General features: G+C 42.6%; 1 protein-coding gene across 1 annotated transcript; it reads right to left on the bottom strand.

Annotated features, from left to right (window-relative positions):
• Positions 1-6,869: 6,869 nt before the first annotated feature.
• ATP5MC3 (ATP synthase membrane subunit c locus 3) lies at positions 6,870-10,121 on the bottom strand. Its single transcript, XM_002712300.5, has 5 exons — positions 9,925-10,121; positions 9,626-9,737; positions 8,342-8,419; positions 7,778-7,971; positions 6,870-7,130 (listed from the first exon to the last, which is right to left on the bottom strand). Exons 2-5 carry the CDS (start codon positions 9,662-9,664, stop codon positions 7,016-7,018), a joined length of 426 nt encoding a protein of 141 aa, XP_002712346.1. The 5' UTR covers positions 9,665-9,737; positions 9,925-10,121; the 3' UTR covers positions 6,870-7,015.
• Positions 10,122-23,010: the final 12,889 nt, after the last annotated feature.

The following is a 23,010-nucleotide window of genomic DNA, read 5'->3' as shown; positions in this document are numbered from 1 at the left end:
AATAGCAGGGGGAAGCAAGGCATAAATAACCCCCTGAATCTGAGATGAGATGAGGCAGCATGGACCTAGACAGTTTAGTTGATTTGTTTCGTAGCTTTCATCTCATGGCAGATCTTTCTTGACCCACTCTTGACAGCCCAGGGTTTTCCTGAACATTCCTGACATGGCCCATGTTAAAGTTACCTCCTCAGCACATGTCCACTTAGAAATTTCTACTTAGGACATTTCAAGTGCAGAGATGTCCAATCCAAATCCTTGGGTTATCAGAAAAATGTATAGTCAATTGTGTCACTGTGGGAAAAAAATTAGAGAGCTGTACTCACCTTCAAATCATACCCATGAGCTATGCCAGCTTCAGTGCAACCAGCCCAGAGAGGGAGAACAGAATTTAAGATGGCTTTTTCTTTAGCTCTCATCTGACTCTATAGAAAGAGGGATCACCTTCATTATATTCTGCTCTCCCCACACTTCCAAGGTATCAGTAAAAGTGGGTGAAACCCTCCCTAGTGTAGAGTTGTGTAGCATCCGAGTATCTACCCTTTGTGGCTCCCAGTAACCAGTCTATTTGTCAAGTTGAGGCCTACATAATGACAAAGCCATGGATTCCTTATGCCAGAAACCAAGACAGGTCTGTCTGGTCCTGTGGTTCCTCCTGGGTCCTTGGAACTAACACCCTGTTCTTTCCAATTACCTTCTTCCCTTGCATACAGCCTCTTAGGTCAACTGTCAACTGACTTCTCAGTGTCTGTGCTCATAAAGCATCTGTATATATTGGCATGAACATGCCATGCACTGTTCCTGGCTGTGAGGCTGCCACTATAAATAAGATGAAGTCCCTTAAGGAGACTTTGTGGCGTGAGGAGGGATGAGGAGGCACATGACATACATCAACAAAAAGATAATTTAATAGTGGTTAAGTACCACGGAGAAAATAGGGTATGATAACAGGGAGTACTGAAAGCTATGTTGTTTGACAAAAAGAGAACTTGAGAGTAACAGATACTGTAGAGAGGTCTAGTGAGGGGGGCAGTTCTGTGAGCTGTTCCCAGAAAATACTGCTGTTTCCAGCATCTGAGACTCGGTCAACCTATGTAGCTATTTGAGGAGGCAAACCCTGGGACTCAACTATAACAGGAGATCCTGGAATCCCCGTGGCTGGGAAGTGCTGACTAAAAGCTATTGTAGAAAAGCAGCCACTGCCAACAACCATTGATCCTCAGTCCCTATGAAGATCAGCTGTGGGATGCTGGCTCTTGCTAATAGGAGGGACAACCAAAGCCCTAGGATTTATGAGTCTCTGCTGGGACTTAGGCCAATTATGAGTCCCTCTTAGGCCAAGTCCTTTCTTCAATATTTGAGCTCCCTTGAGAAAGAAGACCTAAGTTACTAAACATTCCAGAGATACATTACTTACGTCATTCAGGAGAAAGTACAAATTCTTGCTGGGAACCAGGACCAGTTTTTAGAGATTATAAACAGATTGATGGCTGAAAGTATGTGACCTAGAGTGATAAGGGTGGGAGGGACATGGATATGGGTAGGGGGAAGAGGAGTATAAATAAATTCATGCCATCTGCTTTTTAAGTAATCTATAAAAACAAAGGTATTTAAAAAAATAAATTCTGTACCCATGATAAGTTTTTGCCTCTGTAAACTATCAAAGCAAGTCAAGGTATCATGTTGCTGTTGGCAGAGACAGAATGCAACTATCATATGTGCTGAGGCAGAGGATGGTATTAAATGCGCCCCCCCTCAAAAAAAAAGTTGTCCTTAATGGTGGACCATGTGTTTGAGTCCTAAGTACATCATAAGATCAGTAGACTAATACCATGAAAGCTAAACTTAGCTTCTCTCCAAGATTTTGAACTCTGAAATTCTTTAAATTTCTTGTCTCTTGGCTCTTACAAAAATGGGTGTTCAACCTGATTGAGAACCCTGGGCCCTCGAGTCTTCTCTTTTATTCCAATTTCTTACCCCTATTACCTTCACCTGTTCCTTATCCTGTTTGGAGTTCATAGGTCAGTCTGTTGAACACGGTGCCTGTATGCCGCTTCGGCCTTCCTCCATTTCTTCTGGCCAATTCCCAGCCCGAATAATTTCTATCACTGTGCACCTCAGTTCACATTAACAAGCTTCCCAACACTGCTGGAGAGTCACAAAGTAGGTCAATGAGTTTCACTACAAATTCACATTATCTACCTGGAGTTGGGTCCTTACTGGTCCTCTGCAGTGCATTTATTCACATCTCCATACCACACACCATACCTTTCCTCTTCCCAAGCCCAGAATCCATATGTAAAATTATACCTCCTCTATTTTTTTAAAAATTCACCATTTCACCCAACTAGCCTTTTCCTTGTCATCCCTACAACAGTCACATAAAAAAACCAAAGCAAAGGTTTTAGAATAAAAGAAGGTCTGGCTTTGAATCATGACTTGGCCACTTAGTATCCATGTGACTCTGGGAGTTAACTCTTCTCGAGCCTATTTTTCTTTGCATATTGAAAATGAAAAAAAAATCCCAATTTTGCAGGATCATGATAAGGGTTAAATGGCTGTATATGAAGGGTCTTCACAAAGTCTATGGAAAATATGACTTATGAAAAAAAACTATGCATGGGTTTCAGAATTTTATACCTAAAATTATTCAATTCCATTTTCCTAGGAATTTTAAACTGTAGACCAAACAGGATAAGGAACAGGTGAAGGTAATAGGGGCAAGAAACTGGAATAAAAGAGAAGACTCAAGGGCCCAGGGTTCTCAATCAGATTGAACATAGATTTTTGTAAGAGCCAAGAGACAAGAAATTTAAAGAATTTCAGAGTTCAAAATCTTGGAGAAAAGCTAAGTTTGGCTTTCATGGGATTAGTCTACTGATCCTATGAGAGGCAGAGAGGGGAGACAGATGCTCCCATCTGCTGGTTCTCTTCCCGGATGTCCACAATGGCCTGTGCCTGGCCTGAACCAGGAGCTGGGAATGCAATCCAGGTTTCCCACATGGGTGGGTGCAACCTAGTTACCTGAGTCATTATTGCTGCTACTCACCGGCAGGAAGCTGCAGTCTGGAATTGAACCCAGGTGCGAATCTTGACCCCAAGGTAAATGTATGCTCTTTCCACTTTTTTTTAAACTTATTTATTTGAAAGATTTAGAGATCTTCCATCCACTGGTTCACTCCCTAGATGATCTCAAAGGCCAGTGCTGGGCCAAGCCAAAACCAGGAACCAGGAACTGCTTTCGTCTCCCATGTAGGTAACAGGGGCCGATGAACTTGGGCCATCTTCTACTGTTTTTCCTGACCATTAGCAGAAAGCTGGATCAGAAGTAGAGTAGCAGGGACACGAACCAGAGCCCATAGGGGATGCTGGCCTTGCAGGTGGCAGCTTTACCAGCTACACCACAATGCCAACCCCACCACAAACTTTTTAAAAGTACTCTTGTTTATAAAACAGGGAGCACAGAGAAAAGCTATTGCACCATCTCTCTTCTAACTGGTTCCCAAGATCTAGGAATCACGTTCTACTGCTGTAAGTTTTGCAGGCTCTTCTTAAAATACTCATTGCCAGGGAGCAGGTATTTAGCTTTACAGTAGGGAAGTGCCTGGGTTTGATTTCTGGCTCCAATTCCTGGCTTTAGCTTCCTGCTAATGCAGACCCTAGAAGACAGTAGTGACGGTCAAGTATTTGGGCACTGCCCATGTGATGCCATTTCTGGCTCTCAGCTTCTGCCCCATCCATTGTAGATATTTGTGAATGAACTGACAGATGGGAGCTCTCTGTTGGTCTGTTTCTGTTTGTCTTTCTGCCTCCCAAATATTTAAAAAAATAAATATATGCATTGCACCATCCTTGACTTTTAACAAAGCTACTGCAGCAACCCACTGGTCGTTGCTAAACTCAAGTCCATCCCCCACAGTGATCTCATTTTAATCTAATTGAAACAGCTCTAGTTTCAATGGCTGCCTGTGGTCCTAAGTATAAAGCTCCTGTTCTTAAATCCCAGTTTACCCAATTTGGCCCCAGCCGACCTCTGCTTCCTTATCTCACACTGTGTTGCCGTGCTTCTCATGCTGTTCCTGAGGCAAGAAGCCCTCTTCATCTGGCCTGCCCTCCTTACCCCAGCTCCTCGAGGTTTACCTTTTTTCACTGGAAAATTGTCTCTACCTGCTCTGAACATCTCAGCACTTACAACTCTTGTGGAATTCATCATTTCACCTTCAATTTTATTTGCAAACATGTCTAGTGTTTGTGGCTAGAGGACAAGCTTCTCTTTAGTTCAAAGACTAATTTCATACTAAAACCTGTATTTTGAGTTAGTCCCAAAAGGCATTAAATAAAAACAACAAAAAACACAGTCCTGCATTAAGGAAAGGGAACACTATATCACCAAATAAAAAGGGCACCTGAAAATCTGAGATATCTTTTGGAACCACATCTGTGCAAATTTGGTTTAACTGGCACTTCACCACTCTAGGGTGTTCTTGTCTGCCAGAATTTTTTTAAATAAGTCAGTAACATCTTTTATCAGTCCCTGCAGAAATTAAGAAGTTAGTATAAGCATTTCCCACCAAAATTTGTTTTCAAAGCCCGTAAGTGGAGATGGTACTTCCTAAAAAAATGGTACACAATAAACATTCCTGTTGAGTTGATGTATTCCAGTGATGTACTTTCAAAGTCAGAAACTGTTACTAGAAATAAAAATAGTAGAAGGATATATTCCAGGGTAGTGAACCTCTGACGCTGTTATTTCCTTTCCCCTTCTAGATAAAATAGCTTGCAGTTATAACAGTTATACTTCTGAATTATCCCATTTTCTAGATTTATTTATTTATTTATTTTTTTGCTCAGTAACCTGAAGGCCATGCAACCACAGGCTCAAGTGTTAAGTATTTTCTTTTCATTCTCAGGAATTCCCTTTGCTGGGTATTTCCTGCAAGAAACCTGGTCCAGAATCAACGTTTCAGGCCTCTCAACCACAGAACCAGCACCAGAAATAGGTCTTTACCAAAGGTGATTTTACTTAAAATGAACTTAGAATAGAGGACTAGTTAACCTAAGTATTCCTGGGCTATTTTAAAAATTTGCTGAGATTTTATACTATGTACTGTAATACAGTATGGTACTTTTAAACTGTAGTAAAATTTCCCATTTGAACCACATTAAAGTATACAACTCAGTGATAATTATTGTATTTACAATACTGTACAATCACTACTATCCAGTTTCAAAATATCACCCCAAAATGAAACATCATACCTATTAAACAGTCACTTGCCATTCTCCCCTTCCATTAGTTGCTGGTAACCATTTGGTTGTTTCTACAAATTTGCCTACTTTGAATAATCCATGTAACTGGAACATACAATACACGGCCATTTGTATTTGGCTACTTTGACCTAGAGTTCACTCCAAGGTTCACCCGTGGTTAGCATTTATCAAATTTTTTCATTCCTTTTTATGGTTGAATAATACTCCACCATATGGAAATATTGTTGATCCACTCATCAGTTGATGGGCATTAGGCTGTTTTCACCTTTTGGCTATTATTGATAGTGCTGCTATATTTGCATCCAAGTTTTTGCAAATACTTGTTTCCAATTCTTTTTGGTATATACGCAGGCCTGGAATTACTGAGTCACTAATTCAGTACTACTTTTTATTATTAAATTCAAACACACAGTAGTACAGTTCAAGAAAACAGTCTTGGTTCCAGGAATTTAGACTAGATTAAGCAACTAAAAGGTGGCAGTAGTTCTAGCTCTTTAGATTCTGGGAGCCTTATTTCTTTATAAAATGTAGCATGGTTATATGTAAGTTAGCGATTTTTTTCAAAGAGAATGCACAAAAATTACCTAGGGAGCCTTTTTAAAAATGCAGACTGCTAAACCCAATGCCCAAAGATTCTAACTCAGTAGATCCGGATGCTGAGGATTTGTGTTTAAACAAGCACCCTGGCTGATTCTAAGTGTCTCCCCACCTCACTTAAATTCTGCTAACAACCAACTCTTTCCCAGTCGAAATCAAATTAGAGGGCACTAAAGGACTAAACTGTAGATCTAACCTTCAAACAAATCCTGAAACTTAAAGAGGACAAATAATATCATGGTAGAGTATATTTGCTAGAGGAAAAATTCTTTCTATAGTAGCACCTTTTTTTTCTGTTTCAATAGGATAAGACTCCCACCATAAACATATTAAGTACATGTTAAGTATCAATGGTTAAGTACTGCTTTGGTATCTGTTGACTTTTAAAAAATGCTGCCAATTCAGTTTCCTCTTTTTAAGATAAGAATCTTGTTGGGGCCAGTGCTGTGGCATAGCAGGTAAGTAAGAATCTTGTCCAGGTATGAAACTGGCTGCTATCTAAATTGAGTCCCTTCTTTGAACACAGTTAAGATTAATTATACATACTTGTTTAACCTGATTTACTGAGAAACACTCCCCCCACACACTCAAGTCTAAGGCTACAGGACTTAAAAGTCTTAGATTTGGGGGGAGTCTAAAAAGCCAAAATGATTTATTTCTAGAACTAGCTTTTTAAGAGCACCCAAGTCAATCTTAGAAAGTGATTCAGCTTCCAAGTATTTTATTCATTTGGCCCTTAAAAACAAAAAAATCATCTTGAATAATTAACTCTCTTGGTTTAATCATATTTAACAGAAACTTGAAGCATTCAGTTTATTTCTCCTTTACACGAATAAACAAAAGCCCTATAAATTACAATGTGAATAACACTATATAAAAGAATTCCCATAAAAATTACTGCAGGGTCTTTCTCATTGGTGGGGGCAACTATTATAGCTTCCTCTGCCTGGATGCATGTTCTTCGTGATGATCTAAATTCAGATAAGTACAAATCACAGCAAAAATTAAAGTTTTCATCTTTAATGAAATGACTCTGGAAATAACGTACATTTCCATGACACCAACACTACAGTTTTCGGAGTCACATTAAGATACACAGAATTACATCCGTAATTAATATGAATGCCAACATTTCAAGCAGTAATTTCTGTTACATGGCAAACAAAATCAAGAAAGCAACCATCAAACAAAAGAGACCCATAGCTTCAGACAAGGCAAATCCCAGGATAGCATATGAGAACAGCTGCTGCTTCAGCGAAGGGTTTCTAGAAGAGACACAACACAGGACTGTTACTCTGAAACACAGTGCTTTTAACATGTTTGGTCAGTGTTAGAAAATCAGGCGACTTCCGAGGGGATCTTTGTCAACTGGCAAGTCTACGGGAAGAGTATCTGCCTGGATCCCTTTTGCTGCTGCTGTTGCCACTCCTCTTGCCCCAGTGGACAGAAAAGAATGGAACTGCATCCACGTGTCATTATAAATGATTAGTGTGTATTCATTTTGAGGGATTCTGACAGTCTTATTGCTATGAAAGTATGTTCTATATCTTTTAAGACTATTTAGAAATCTTAAATGGTAAGATGGAATTAGTATTTTTAAAGAATTTATTCTATTAATCACATTCCCAATATACAATGAAGGATTGCAGATTCTGAAGTCGGACCATTAAAATTCATTTCCTGCCACTTACCAGCTTTGACTCTAGGCAGGTAGTGTAACCCTTCCAACTCTGGTCCTTCATAGGTAGGAGGAGTTGTTCATATTAAGTAAGATAAGGCATACAAAGCCCGCAAGATGTAATGCAAGACAGAGCAGCACTTACTACAAAGTAGCTATTACTATTTCACTAGCTTTTTCCAACTATTTCAAGCATGCTGTTAAATTAACTTATCCAGGGATAGAAATGATTACCTGGCATAACCAATGATGAGGCTGCCAAAAACTGTTCCAATACCAGCACCAGAACCAGCCACTCCTACTGTTGCAGCACCTGCACCAATAAATTTGGCAGCAGTATCAATGTCTCTGCTGATCGCACTGGTCTGAAACTCCCTTCGGATAAGTTGAGACACACCATTCTGGGCCCCATTAAATACCGTAGAGCCCTAGAGAACAGGAAATAGAGGCAAAGGTCCAATCAGTAATCATTTAATCACTGTATTGTCAAAATGATAACTATTTTTCTATTTGTAGCTGAGTGTGAACAGGTAGTGGAATTGTACAACAGAAAAAAGAATCAAGAGCTTTCAATAATTCCAATCTTGTGGTATAAACACTACACCTTTTAAAGTTGTTGAAAATTAACAAACAGTATATATGAATATGCTTTTCAATGGAGGTTTTTCAATAACTATGGCTATTATAATGTTAAATATACACAACTCAAACTATAGATGGAAATACAAATCCTGACTATTTCATGAAAACCATAGGCTGACCTGGTAACAAGGTCTCATTTCTGTTGTTACTACTCACCTCTCCAGTCCTGGCCTCTGGTCGGGACAACACTGATGCAGAGATTGGTCTGTATGCGACTCTGGATCCAGCTCGGATCTAGTAATGAAAAGATGGTTCCAAGTTTAAAAATACAGATAAGAATTGCATGACTTTTCTTGAACCACCCATGAGTTCCAAAAACAGCAAGCATCAAAGATGGATCAGAGACTATTCTGTATTGACTCTTACCTTGGCTGTTGGTCATTTTTCAATACATGAAGTAATTCTAATAAAGTCGCATGCTAATAAAGTTGGAAAGCTTGCTACATAATTTATTTGTAATACTCCAAACAAAAATCCTAAGAACAAAATTAGTTCTTAAAAAATAGTGTTGTCTTTAACATTTCAATTATTGTACTGCTATAATTCAGGTAAAAAAAAAAAAGGCAATAAACACTCCAAATTCTTTGGTAGGCTTAAGAGGACCAATGAAGTATTACTGAGAGTGTCACTATAACAGTTGTCATTTAAAATAGCCCGGCAGTTAGTATGAGTTCCCACCACTTCCAAGCTACTCCTATATATATCCATTAAGCATAAAATTAAAAAAGGAGTTTAAGCAATTGTACATCAGTTTAAGAATAACCGGAGAAATACTTTGGCCATAAGGACATATTCCAATCTGGCTTCTCTGCCCTTGAATGTCCACTGAAGTAAGGTCACAGAAAACTCCCTCTGAACCAAGACCCGATTCTCTAAGACAAATCCTCCAGAATCAGAAAGCCTGCAAAATAGTTATGAAAAAAAAAAATACCCCACGGCTGGGAAGCCAGACTTTCGGCTCCCCCTCCCCCCAATTCCTCCGCCCACACATGGCGAGGCAAAGGCCCTCCCTCCTGCAGCAGCGAGTTTGACCTACAGATAGGCACTGGAGCGCGCAGCTGCAGTGAACTAGGCCTCACCGGACCCCGGCAGCCCCGGCAGCCCCCAACCCTCGCGTCGACCCTAACCCGACGGCAGACGCAGGAGGCGGGCGAAGGAGCCGCCCCCGGGCGAGGGGCCGGGAGGATTTGACCTACACCAGCCAGGCCTGACAGCTAGCTAGGCCCCGGCTGCTCCGCACCGCCCTAGTGGAGGGCAGGAGCGGTCCGAGACGACCCAGAATCTGGAGGAAAGAGGGAAAAGGCATCAGGTTAAGGGGCTAGGGCACCGCGGGACCCGAAACGGCGAGATGCCCGCCAACAGGCTGCCCCATTCAACATGTGGACACTCCGGGCAGGAGGCCAGGCCCTCGGTTCCCCCGGCCCAGCCTGGGCTACGCACCAGAGCAGGGGTGCAGGCGAGCTTGGCGCAGGCGAACATCTTACACTCTTCGGGGCGGCGCGGCTGGAGGATCTAGGTGACAGGCGACGTGGGATCCTCTCCCGCTTCCCCTCTGCGGAAGCAAAGAGGCTTAAGGTCAAGTGTCCTCCAGGGGCCTGTCCTTCCCACCCAGGCCCCAGGGGTTCCCGTGCACGCCGTCACCTTGGGCCCCGTGCCCAGAAGGCGCCAGCGGAATGAATGGGTCCCTACTGAGCGCTGCCAGGCCCCGGCCAGCTCGGGTTCCCGCGCCCTCCGCTTACCTTCCCGGGTGGAGGCGGCGGCGGCGGCAGCGGCGGCAGAGGTCGAAGGAGTGGGGCTGGGCGCGCAGGCGCGGACCGGCTCTTATTCGCGGCCCAGCACCCGGATGCAGAAGGCGGGGTATGGAGGTGCACTGGGGAAGACGCTCAAGGTCACTTTGTAATAACTTTATTGGTAAACGGCCCGGAAGGACAAGGACGGCCGTCCGGTATTGGGTTGGCTGGTGGGCGGGGGACGGGGGGGGGGGGCGGGGGGAGACGAAAAGAAATTGAAGACCAGCGCTGGCGGAGAGGATTCTGAGCAAGCCCTTTCGCTTTTGAGCTGCGCTGAACGGGGAGACTAAAGCGTTTGACTTACTTTGACAACCTGTGAAACTTGGCCTTTTTAATCAGCTGCTGCTTCTCTTTAGAATAGGGGACCCCTTCCCGGTTCTCCTCTTCCTCTGTGAAATAGAACTGGCGGGTGGGGTAGGGGTGAGGCTAGGGGGTCCCGAGCCTAGAGACGTTTTCTATCAAGGAACCCGCAGTAGGGTCCCAGAAGTGCTAATCCTGCAGGCGGACATGGCCTGCCCTAGAAGTACTGGGTCAGAGGCGATGAACAAGTTCAGTGGGTCTAAGAGCTTTGTGACTTTGAACACAAAATTGTTTCTGGGTAAAGTGAGAGTGCTCAATTTTTTCTTCAAGCTCCATGGCTGTTAGAATTAAGGATTTGTAAAAAAAAAAAAAAAAAAGAAAGAAAGAAAGAAAGAAAGAAAGAAAGAAAAAAAGAATTAAGGGATTGTAATGTATTTCATGTGGAGTTTGGAACTAAAATACATGTTGCAGTATTTTCAAAACCAGCTTTTTAATTTTGGATTTTAAATTTTCTGTATATTTGTTTTTCCGTGACACATCACAAGATTTGGCCCAAAAAAGGATGCCGGAGAAGAACCTACTCGATGTTAACACTTATTTTTGCAATTCTGGACAGATCATTTTCTTAAAATGTCTCAGAAAATGGCTGTTACGAACTTCTTGTCTTCTTAGTTCCTTGAATTATACAAATTTAATTTTGTAGTTCTGACAAATGGCTACTACTTCCAGTAACATATGTCAGCATAAAAGATTAAGCAATTAGGAGATGGCTGGAGACTAAACTCCAGCCCACACTGCCTAGAGCCCTAGCATGAGACATCAGTCTAGAGGATCAACCTTGACTGGTTACCACAAAGGTGAAGGATCTAACAGCAACTCTGGGGAAGATGCTCTTAGGACTAAAAATTTAAAAATGAATAAACCTTGTTACCCAACCAACCTCAAATGCAAATGGTTCAAAATCATGAATCCTAAACATTTCAAGCTCAATCCTTGGCCCACAAAATAGAAAATTCACATGAACAGCTCAATAAGAGAGCTCAAGTTCTAAGTTCTAACTGCAGTTATGTGGTGTCCTGTGGTGTCTAAGTGGAATAAACAATAAGGCCCTATACTTCAACACTAGATTTTTTTAGGGAAAAAATTATTCCAAGTGGGTTTGTGTGCAGAGATTGAGTGACTGTCCTCTTTATTCAGCACTGAATCAGTGGCAGTAACTGTGGAAGAGGAAGCAACAGAGAAGCTGGGATCCCTAACAGGGCTGTTTGCAGGTGGCATACAGACTAGTTGCCTATGGTAAGGAAGTTACAGGATTGTCAAGCCCTGTCTGACCTGAAGTCAAGCCTGTCCTGTTGTGTTGAGGGCCTTGACCATGGCCATGATGCCATTGTACTATTCTAAATACATTTGCTCAGACTTTGCCTGTTTTTGTACCCTAAGGCTTTTGTTAGAGTGGATTTTTTAAAAAAGACTTATTTATTTGAAAGGCAGAGTTACAGAGAGAGAAAGAGATCCTCCATCAGCTGGTTCATTCCCCAAATGGCCACAACTGCCAGGGCTGGGCCAGGCTGAAGCCAGGAGCCTGGAAGTCTATCCGGGTCTAACACATGGGTGCCATCTTCTGCTGCTTTCCTAGGCACGTTAGCAGGAAGCTGGATTGGAAGTGGAACATCCCGGACTCAAACTGGTGCTGAAGTGGGATGCTGATGTTGCAGACGGTGGCTTCACCCACTGCACTACAATGCCAGCCCTGGGGAGTGGATCTTTGAGTGACACTGACCCATATTGTTTTGAGGTGGATATTTGCATGGAGAGAACTTAAAAAAAAAAATAGGTACTTTCTAAGATGACTAAAGTAAGGTCAGAAAGATTAACAAGAGCCCCCTAAGAAGTATTTAATCATCTCTGTGTATTCATGGCCCCTGGGGGACAGTCTGGTAAGTTATGAAACATCATGATTTAATAATAAATGGCAAGCCTGCGTGATGATAGCATGGGGAAGAAGGAATGGGGTAGTGAAGGTAAGTAAGCGCACTACCAAATGTAGTCCCATCAATTTCTCTTATCCTGTATGCCCTTTCATCAAGCCAGAGAGTCTGCTTGCTCTGACCAAGAGAGTGCTTTGAAAGTGAAAGTGAAACAGTGTGATTTCTGGGCCTAGATCTTAAGAGTTTTTTTTTTTTTTAAGATTGATTTATATATTTATTTGAAAGGCAGAGATAGAGAAAGAGATGGAGAGAGAGAGAGAGAGAATCTTCCAACTGCTGGTTCATTCCCCAAATTGCCATAATGGCTGGGGCTGAGCCAGATCAAAGCCAGGAGCCAGGAGCTTCTTCTGCGTCTCCCACGTGGGTATGGGGGTCCAAGCACTTGGACCATCTTCCACTGCTTTCCCAAGCACATTAGCAGGGAGCTGGATTGGAAGTGGAGCAGTCAGGACTTGAACTGGTGTCCGTATGGGATGCCGACACTGTAGATGGAGGCCCCAATCTTAAGAGATTTTGCAGCTTTGTTTGTGGAAGCCAGTCACCATTCTAGAAATATGAGTCAGATGGCTAACTGATAAGAAATCATATGGATAGAAAAAAGGGCATATGGAAGATAACTGAGGCCCCCAAGGCATGCTACATTCTCTGGTTCTAGTCAAAGCTTCCCACTCAGCAGCCCAGGGAATACAAATGAGCCATCACCAATGAGCTTGGCCCAAATTCCTGATTCAGAGTGAAGAACAATGAAGGGTTTGTTGAGCTGTTAAGTTTTTTTTGTTGTTGTTTTTGTTTTTGTTTTGGACAGGCAGAGTTAGTGAGAGAGAGAGAGAAAGAGAGAGAGAGAGAGAGAGAAAGGTCTTCCTTCCGTTGGTTCACCCCTCAAATGGCCGCTACGGCCGGCGCGCTGTGCCAATCCGAAGCTAGGAGCCAGGTGCTTCTCCTGGTCTCCCATGCAGGTGCAGGGCCCAAGGACGTGGGCCATCCTCCTCTGCCTTCCCGGGCCACAGCAGAGAACTAGACTGGAAGAGGGGCAACCGGGACAGAATCCGGCGCCCCAACCGGGACTAGAACCTGGGGTACCGGCGCCACAGGTGGAGGATTAGCCTAATGAGCTGCGGCACTGATGAGCTATTAAGTTTTGTGATATTGTTATGAACACAAAACTAAAACAGGAAACGTGGAGATAGCAGTATCTTTACATTGGGAATTTCAATTTGGAGTTCCAAGTGTAGCCCATAGTAAAGCAGATAGAAGCCTGTGTCTCCCTGACTCCCTTTCCTTCAAGTACCATGGTAGAGTAAAGTTGTTGGGCTGAACTTTTGTAAGGTAATTCTAATCTAGTTACCAGGAAGATTTTTAAACCTTTGAAAGTTTTTATTTAAAAAAATTTTAAATTTATTTTCATTTTATTTGAAAAGCAGCAAGATCTTCCATCTGCCAGTTCACTTTCCAAAAGCCTGCAAATAGCCAGGGCCAGGCCATGCCAAAGCCAGGAGTCTGGAATTCCGTCTGGTTGTCTCAAGTACTTGAAACATTACTTTCTGCCTCCCAGGGTGTGCATTATCCAGAAGCTGGATCCAAAGTGGCAGAGCAGGGACTCAAACCAGGGACTCTGACAGGGGATGTGGGCATCACATGCTGTGCCTGACCCCAACATTTTCATTGTTATAGTCTGAAACATTTTCACCATCCTTCAAACATCCATGTGATAAATGGAAGTCAGAAATAGAAGTTGAAAATGTTATTTACTCTGTTATAACATTTCATTTTTTCTTATACAAGTTTTGTTTCATGTTATTGACTTCAATTTTGGTATCAACTTCTCTTTAAAAAAATAAAGAGCCCCTGGGGCAGTGCTGTAGCTCAGTAGGCTGAGGCTCTGCCTGTGGCACTGACATCCCATACAGGTGCTGGTCGGGCACTGGTTCATGTCCCAGTAGCTCCTCTTCCAATCCAGCTTTCTGTTAAAGCCTGGGAAAGCAGTAGAAGGTGGCCCAATTTGCTTGGGTCCCTGCACCTCTGTGGGAGACCTGGAAGAAGCTCCTGGCTCATGTTTTCACATCAGCCCTGCTCTGGTTGTTCCAGTCATTTGGGAAGTGAAAGAGCCGATAGAGGACCTTTTTCTCCCTCTCTCTCTCTAACTCTACTTCTCAAAGAAATAAATAGAATCTTTAAAAAAAATAAAGCCTTGGGTGGGGAAGGCAATTGAGTACCTGGGTTCATACTGGCTCCAGCTTCTGGCTCCAGCTTCCTGCTAATGCACACTCTGGGAGGCAGAGGTGATGACTGAAGTAATTGGGTTCCTGCTGCCCACATGGAAGACCTGGATTGAGTTCCCAGTGGAGACAATGTATGCATTTAGATAGTGAACCGGGGGGATGGGAGCACGGTTGGGAGCACTCTTTCTCATCTCTCTGCCTCTAAAATAAATAATATATAAATTTTTAAATCACTAAACTTGCACTAATTTTATGTGATCATTCAACCGAGGTGAGCTCCAAATAAATACTACATCCCCTCTTTGAGATAGTGAGAGTGCAGCAAAAAAAAAAAAAAAAAAAAAAAAAAGAGTTTAAAATATAGTTGGGGTATATAAAAAATTGGACTGAAGTATATTTAAAAATAAGAGAAAAAGCTAGTAAGTGTTCCAGGACTAAGTTTTGTGTATGCTAATGGAAATAGCTAAGAGATTTTAGTCAGAAATTGCCTCTTTGGCTGGCGCCGCGGCTCACTAGGCTAATCCTCCACCTGCGGCGCTGGCACACCAAGTTCTAGTCCCGGTCGGGGCGCCAGATTCTGTCCCGGTTGCTCCTCTTCCAGTCCAGCTCTCTGCTGTGGCCCGGAAGTGCAGTGGAGGATGGCCCAAGTGCTTGGGCCCTGCACCTGCATGGGAAACCAGGAGAAGCACCTGGCTCCTGCCTTCGGATCAGCGCGGTGTGCTGGCCGCAGTGCGCCTGCCGCAGTGGCCATTGAGGGGTGAACCAACGGTAAAGGAAGACCTTTCTCTCTGTCTCTCACTGTCCACTCTGCCTGTCAAAAAAAAAAAAAAAAAAGAAAAGAAAGAAAGAAAGAAAGAAAGAAAGAAAGAAAGAAAGAAAAGAAATTGCCTCATTGAAGACTTGAAAGACAGAAAAGACTTCATACCAGGTCCCCCATGGGTGGTATGGGTCCAGGTTTGGGACATCTTTCACTGCCCTCCCAGGTATACTAGCAGAGAGCCGGATTGGAAGTGGAGCAGCTGGGAATGGAGCCTGCATTCTGATATGGATGGCAGCATCTGAAGCAGCAGCTAACCTGCTGCACCACAGTGCTAACTGCCTGATTTGCTCATCCTGTGGTCTCTGCCTAATCAAGTGTACATAATACACAACAATACAGATAGAGGTGGACACTCCACTTTTCTGAAAACTTACTGGACTATGGCTAAATTGTATACAAATCTTTTTCTTAAGATCCTAGTGATTTTAACTTCTCAATAGTTAACTTTAAATCAACCCCCATTTCCTCACTGCCTTCCTTGGAAGATTCAAAACATCTAATTCATGTTTTTTATACCACATTCTTATACCTGATCAGCATCTGTTAACCTCATCTGATCATACAGCACAGAAATGATAGCTTCTTCATCTACAGAAAGATTATGGCTTGTTCAGGTAAATTCTTTGGCGGGTACTTTTGGTAGGCAGAAAGGTACTTGCCCTCCCAAAGATTCCCATGTACTAATCCCCAGTACTTGTGAATGTGGCACCTCCTATGGCCAAAGAGAGATTGCAGATGTAATCAAGGTAAGGCCTTGGAGATAAGACCATCCCGTATAATCTGGATGGGCCGCAGGTAATCACAGGGGTCCTCATGAGTGAAAGAAGGGGGCTGGAAGGGCAGAATCCGTGAAGGAGCTGTGATGCTGGAGGCAGAGGCGGCGTGATGGAGCATGAGGCAGACAATGTTAGCCCCTGCAGACTTCCAAAGTATGGAAGCAGACCCCCTGTCGAGGTATGTGAGCAGCTTCTAGAATCTGGAAAGAAAGGTAACAGACTAGCTCTTAAAATCCCCAAAAGGAACAGAGTGCTGCCAACACCTTGAGTTTAGCTCCCTCAGACTCATTTGAGACTTCTGACTTTAGAACAGTAAACCGCCAGCGCCGCGGCTCACTAGGCTAATCCTCCGCCTTGCGGCGTCGGCACACGGGGTTCTAGTCCCGGTCGGGGCGCCAGATTCTGTCCCGGTTGCTCCTCTTCCAGGCCGGCTCTCTGCTGTGGCCAGGGAGTGCAGTGGAGGATGGCCCAAGTGCTTGGGCCCTGCACCCCATGGGAGACCAGGAGAAGCACCTGGCTCCTGCCTTCGGATCAGCGCAGTGCGCTGGCTGCAGCGCACGGGCCACGGTGGCCATTGGAGGGTGAACCAACGGCAAAGGAAGACCTTTCTCTCTGTCTCTCTCTCTCACTGTCCACTCTGTCTGTCAAAAAAACAAACAAACAAACAAAAAAAAAAAACAAAAAAAAAAACACCACGGTAAACTAATCAATTTATGTTAGGTCACCAGGATTGTGGTACTTTATTACAGCAGCTGTTGGAAACTAATATGGGAGGTAAACTCTTACCTGCTTCTAGGCATTAGACATTAATCTGTGAATACAAATCAAGGTCATAGAATGGGGCCTTAATTGTGGAATTCAGGTGGCTGAAGTACCCCATGTTATGCAGGAGACACATTCATTTTGAATCTTAGCTTCATAGAGGGCCGGGGATATGAGCAATAGAGGCATAGTTAACAAATGATAGAATGTTCTCCAAGAGTACAGCAGGAATACAAACCAGCAGGCTGGGTTGTAGGACCAGGCTCTTACTGTGTAATCAAGATTTGGGAGGTTAGGAAAACAAACAGCACGCAAAAGTGTGCTAGAAGACAAGGCTGATATTTCCAGGCAGGAAGAGATAGGAAGCCAATATATAGTAGTGCTGTTGAAATGCCTTTGTGCATAAAGAAACATTCCTTTCTATTTTATTTTACGTTTTACATTTTTTTTAGTTATTTTAACTTATTTGAAAAGCAGAGGGAGGAGGTGGGGGTGGGGATTGATTCACTCTCAAAATGCCCACAACAGCTAGGGCTGAGCCAGGCCAAAGCCAGGAGCCTGGAGCTCCATCTGTGTCTCCCATGTAGTGGGCAGGGATCCAAACACTTGAGTTATCACTTGCCACCTCCCAGGGTGCACATTAACAGGAAGCCAAAATGGGAAATGGAGCCAGAACTTGAACCCAGGCACTCCAATATGATGTGTGGGCATCCCAAAGCGGTGTCTTAGCTGCTGTTCCAAACACCCAACCCCAAATACAACACTTTCAGGACCACACTGACTGTTAACAGCAAGGCTCCAAGTTGCTGTGGGGGCAGAAAGCTCTGCAGGGGGAAGACAGCTGGAAGACAGTCAATAATAGAGTGTTGGTTAGAAAGGAAGTAGAGAGAGGGCAGGAGACATGAGGCTCTGTCAACTCTAAGATGGGCCAGTTACACTGATAACTTACTAGAGGGTGTGAGTTACAGACTTCCCGATTCCCACATCTTGACCATTGAGGGGTCTTCTCCAGGTGACACTGGGATATAGGTCTGGACACAATCCTTCATTCTCTGGAATCATTCTTTATCTTACTGGTGTTTGTCTCATTTAATAAACTTGTTTTCATCTCCTCTTTTTTTATTTTTTAATTTTTTTTTTTTGATAGGCAAAGTGGACAGTGAGAGAGAGAGACAGACAGAAAAGTCTTCCTTTGCCGTTGGTTCACCCCTCAATGGCCGCTGTGGCCAGCACACCCCACTGATCCAAAGCCAGGAGCCAGGTGCTTCTCCTGGTCTCCCATGGGGTGCAGGGCCCAAGCACTTGGGCCATCCTCCACTGCACTCCCTGGCCACAGCAGAGAGCTGGACTGGAAGAGGAGCAACCGGGACAGAATCTGGCGCCCCGACCGGGACTAGAACCTGGGGTGCTGGCGCCACAGGCGGAGGATTAGCCTAGTGAGCTGCGGCGCCGGCCGTTTTCATCTCCTCTTTAGATTCACATGTCATTTATTCAGTCATTCAACAAGAATTTTGTTCATTTATTATATTAAATTGCTAGATTGCATTCTCAAGATAGTTGATGAAAACCCTAGAATAAAATGTGTAATAATTAATGCGAACTTAAAAGACTTCCTTTTATTTCTGCCTGCTCCCTCTCTTCTCTCCCACCATGACTCTTATTAAAACCCTATGATCTGGGGCCGGTACTGTGGCGCAGTGGGTTAACGCCCTGGCCTGAAGTGCTGGCATCCCATATGGGCACTGATTCTAGTCCCGGCTGCTCCATTTCCAATCCAGCTCTCTGCTGTGGCCTGGGAAAGCAATAGAAGATGGTCCAAGTCCTTGGGCCCCTGCACTCACGTGGGAGACCCGGAAGAAGCTCCTGGCTCCTGGCTTCGGATTGGTGCAGTTCTGGCCGTTGTGGCCAATTGGGGAGTAAACCATCGGATGGAAGACCTCTCTCTCTCTCTCTCTCTCTCTCTCTCTCTCTGCCTCTCCTCTCTCTGTGTAACTCTGACTCTCAAGTAAAAAATAAATAAATCTTAAAAAAAAAAAACCCTATGATCTGGCCAAAACAGTCTACTTCCCACCCTCCAAGCCACCATTGCAACTCTGGTTGCTTTGCTCTAGTAAAGTTCACAGGAACCTCAGAGTCTTTGGTTACTTACTCTGTGTATCAGCAAAACATATGCTACTCCAATAAAGCTGACGATTAAAAAGAAAATAAACTAGGTGAGGGGCGGTGGTAAGGGGACGGTGAAGAGTTCAGAAAGTCTTCTTTATGGTCTCTAGTTGCTACCACAGTTGCCAGATTATCTAGACAAATAGCATTACCCTAGAGATCTGTTAATTTCTTGTTAGACTATAACTCTCTTACCTCAGAATTTTTATTTAATCTATATCTGTAACCTTCCAAAACATTGACTCTTTTTTTTCTTTTTTTTTTTTAATTTATTTAATGAGCATAAATTTCCAAAGTACAGCTTATGGACCACAATAGCCTCCTCCCCCCACCCCCGTGTCTTCCCTCCCATCCACAACGCTCCCCTCTCCCACTCCCTCTCCCCTTCCCCTTCACATCACAATTAATTTTCAATTATCTTTATATACAGAAGATCAATTTAGCGTATGTTAAGTAAAGATTACCACATTTTGCTCCCACACAGAAACATAAAGTGTAAAATACTATTTGAGTACTAGTTATAGCATTAATTAAACACCTAAGAGTAATTATGTATTAATTACAGAGCTCAACCAATAGTTTTAAGTAGAATATAAAATGCATCTTTTGCATTGTTGTGGCTTCCCCCTCCCTCCCGTGGCCCTCCCCTCACCCACTTCCTCTCCCCCCTTCATCACGTTTCATTTTCGGTTACCTTCATATGCCGAAGATCAATTTAGTATATACTAAGCAGGGATTTCAACAGGTTGCGCTCACACAACCGAACCAGGTATAGGGTATTGTTCGACTAGTAGTGTTGTTTTTGAGTTTCATAGATAAACATATTAAGGACAGAGATCCTGCGAGGGGAGCATGAACCCAGTGACTCCTGTTGTTGATTTAACAATTGGCACTCTTATTTATGACGTCAGCAATCACCCGAGACTCTTGCTATGAGCTGTCTAGGCTATGGAAGCCCCTTGAGTTCACCAACTCTGAATTTGTTTAGCCAAGGCCATATCACAGTGGAGGTTCCTTCCTCCCTTCAGAGAAAGGCGCCTCTCTCCTTGATGGCCTGATCCTTCTGCTGGAGTGTTGTTCACCAGGATCCTTCATTTAGATTGTTTTTTGCCACCGTGTCATGGCTTTCCATGCCTGCGAGACTCTCATGGACCTTTTAGTCAGATCCGAATGTCCCAAGGGTTGATTCTGAGGCAGGAGTGCCCAAAACATTGACTCTTGACCTACTCATCTGGTGATGTGACATCTGGCCAACTTTTTCCTAAAAATAAAGCAAAACAAACTTTTAAAAATTATATAAGTAATATATGAATATAGGTTTGTAAAGTATATAGATAATATGAAATTATGGAAAGCAAATACCAGCTCCTGAACACCTTACTCCCCAATACTGTTTTCCTTCCAGAAATAATTATGACATAGTTTAGTGTGCAGGGGTATCTTTCCAGATATTACACTGTGTTTTAATATGGAAATGTATGAATTTCGTTTTAAAAATGTTTATTTATTTGAAATGCAGAGGGAGAGAGAGAGAGAAAGAGAGAGAGAGAGAGAGCATTTCCATCTGCTGATTTACTTCATAAATGCCTGTTGAAGCCAGGAGCCAGGAACTCAATCCATCTCCCATGTGCTGGCAGGGACTCAGATACTTGAGTTATCATCTACTACCTCCCAGGATGCATTAACAGGAAGCTGGATCAGAAGCAGAGAAGCTGGGACTCAAACTCGCACTCTAATCTGGCATATGGATGTCCCAATTGGTGGCTTAACATTCCACCTCCGTGAATTCAGTTTTTAATTTTCATAAATAAAAACTTATACTTTCTTTTCAACAAATGGTGCTATGGAAAACTGGATGTCCATATGCACAATAATGATGTTACTTTATATTTGTAATTGATTCAAAATGGATGAAAGACCGAAATGTAAGGCCTAAACTATTAAACAGAAGAATACAAAGGGGAAATTTTTCATGCTATTGGATTTGGTGTTGATTTCTTGGATATAACACCAAAAATACAAGCAACAGCAGCAACAACAAATAGATTTCAGCATAATTAAAACTTCTGTCATCGAAGAACACTATCAAGAGACTAAAAAGTCCACAGAATGGGGGAAATATTTATATTTTTAAAGACAGACTAATATCTAGTATATGTAAAGAATTTCTACAACTTAACAACCAAAAAAATCGAATAATCAAATTTAAAAATGAGTAAAGAACTTCAAATATGCTAAGCAAATAGTCAAAAAGAACATGAAAAGACACACGTCACTAGTCATTAGGGAAGAGCAAATCAAAACCACAGTGAAGTACCACCTCATAACTATTAGGATAGCTCTTTTCAGAAAAATGAAAAATAAGTATTGGTGAGGATAAGAAGAAATTGGAACTCTTATTTATTGTTGGTGGGAACATAAAATGGTATAGCCACTTTCAGAAATAATATAGTGGTTCCTCAGAATGTCAAAGAGAATTACCAGTTGATCAGCAATTCTACTTCAAGGCATTAGGTCAAAAAAAAAATTGAAAATAGAGACTCAGATACTTGTACATCGATGTTCATAAAAGCATTATTCACAATAGCCAAAAGTGGAAACAACCCAAATATCCATCAACAGATGAGTTGATAAGCAGAATGTGGCTTATACGTGTAAGATAATATTCAGCCTTAAAAAAGAGTAAAATTCTGATGCATGCTACAGCATGGATGAACCTTGAACATAAGCTAATTAAAATAAGCCAGACACAAGAGGATAAATAGTATGTGATTCTACTTACACTATGTATTTAGAATAGGGAAATTCATAGAGAAAGTAAAACAGAGGTTATTGGGGTCTGGGAAAGAATGGAGAAATGTGAGTTATTGTTTAATGGGTATAGAGCTTCTGTTTGGGATGATGTAAAAGTTCTGGAAATGTATAGTGCTAATGGTTGTACAACATATGAATACATTTAATGCCACTGAACCATACACTTAAGAAAGGCTTCCATGGTACATTTTGTTTTGTATGTTTTCCATAATAAAAATTATACCTTGGGGCAAGTGTTTGGCCTAGTATTTGAGATGCCTGTTAAAACATCTGCTTCCAAGTCTAGTACCTGCTAACACTAACCGATAGAATAAATAAAGGGGAGAGTGATCCAACATGAGAAGTGAGATACTCAGCAGACTCCTAGAATGGCAGATGTCCTAAATAGCACTCTGGCCTCAGAATCAGCCCTAAAGGCATTCAGATCTGGCTGAAAAGCCCATGAGAGTATTTCAGGCATGGAAAGCCAAGACACTCTGGCAAAAGATCTCTGTGAGTGAGATCTCAGTGGAAAGAACAGGTCTTCAAAGAAGGAGGTACCTTTCTCTGAAGGGAGGAGAGAACCTCCACTTTGACTATGACCTTGTCTAAACAAGATAAGAATCGGAGAACTCAGAGGGCTTCCATAGCCTTGGAAACTCATGACTGGAGCATAGGGAGATTACTGATGCCATAGACAGGAGTGTCAATTGGTAAAGTCAACAACAGGAGTCACTGTGCACTTACTCCTCATGTAGGATCTCTGTCCTTAATGTGCTGTGCATTGAGATTTAATGCTATAACGAGTACTCAAACAATATATTTCACTTTGTGTTTCTATGGGGGTGCAAACTGTTGAAATCTTTACTTAATGCATACTAAACTGATCCTCTGTAAAAAAAAAAAAAAAAAGAAAAGAAACTATCAACTCCCAACTTGACTCTCACTGGGATTAAACATGACAATAGGTCTGATCTGATTTCCTCATCATTAAAAAAAATCATCTATTATTTTTCACTTTATGTTTCTGTGTGGGAGCAAACTGTTGAAATCCTTACTTAATGTATACTAAGCTGATCTTCTGTATATTAAGATAATCGAAAATGAATCTTGATGTGAATGGAAGGGGAGAGGGAGTGGGAAAGGGGAGGGTTGTGGGTGGGAGGGACGGTATGGGGGGGAAGCCATTGTAATCCATTATTCGTACTTTGGAA

This window comes from Oryctolagus cuniculus, chromosome 3 (genome assembly GCF_964237555.1).
Source record: "Oryctolagus cuniculus chromosome 3, mOryCun1.1, whole genome shotgun sequence".
Taxonomy (NCBI): domain Eukaryota; kingdom Metazoa; phylum Chordata; class Mammalia; order Lagomorpha; family Leporidae; genus Oryctolagus; species Oryctolagus cuniculus.
This window is presented reverse-complemented; position numbering and strand designations above follow the sequence as displayed.

What these genes read in the sequence shown, in the direction of transcription:
- ATP5MC3 (XM_002712300.5), bottom strand. Translation starts at nt 9,664, where the DNA reads ATGTTCGCCTGCGCCAAGCTCGCCTGCACCCCTGCTCTG. An exon ending in CAGAGGCCAGGACTGGAGAG is followed by an intron (nt 7,972 to 8,341) that starts GTGAGTAGTAAC and finishes CCTGTTCTCTAG; the next exon opens with GGCTCTACGGTATTTAATGG. An exon ending in CTCATCATTGGTTATGCCAG is followed by an intron (nt 7,131 to 7,777) that starts GTAATCATTTCT and finishes TGTCTCTTCTAG; the next exon opens with AAACCCTTCGCTGAAGCAGC.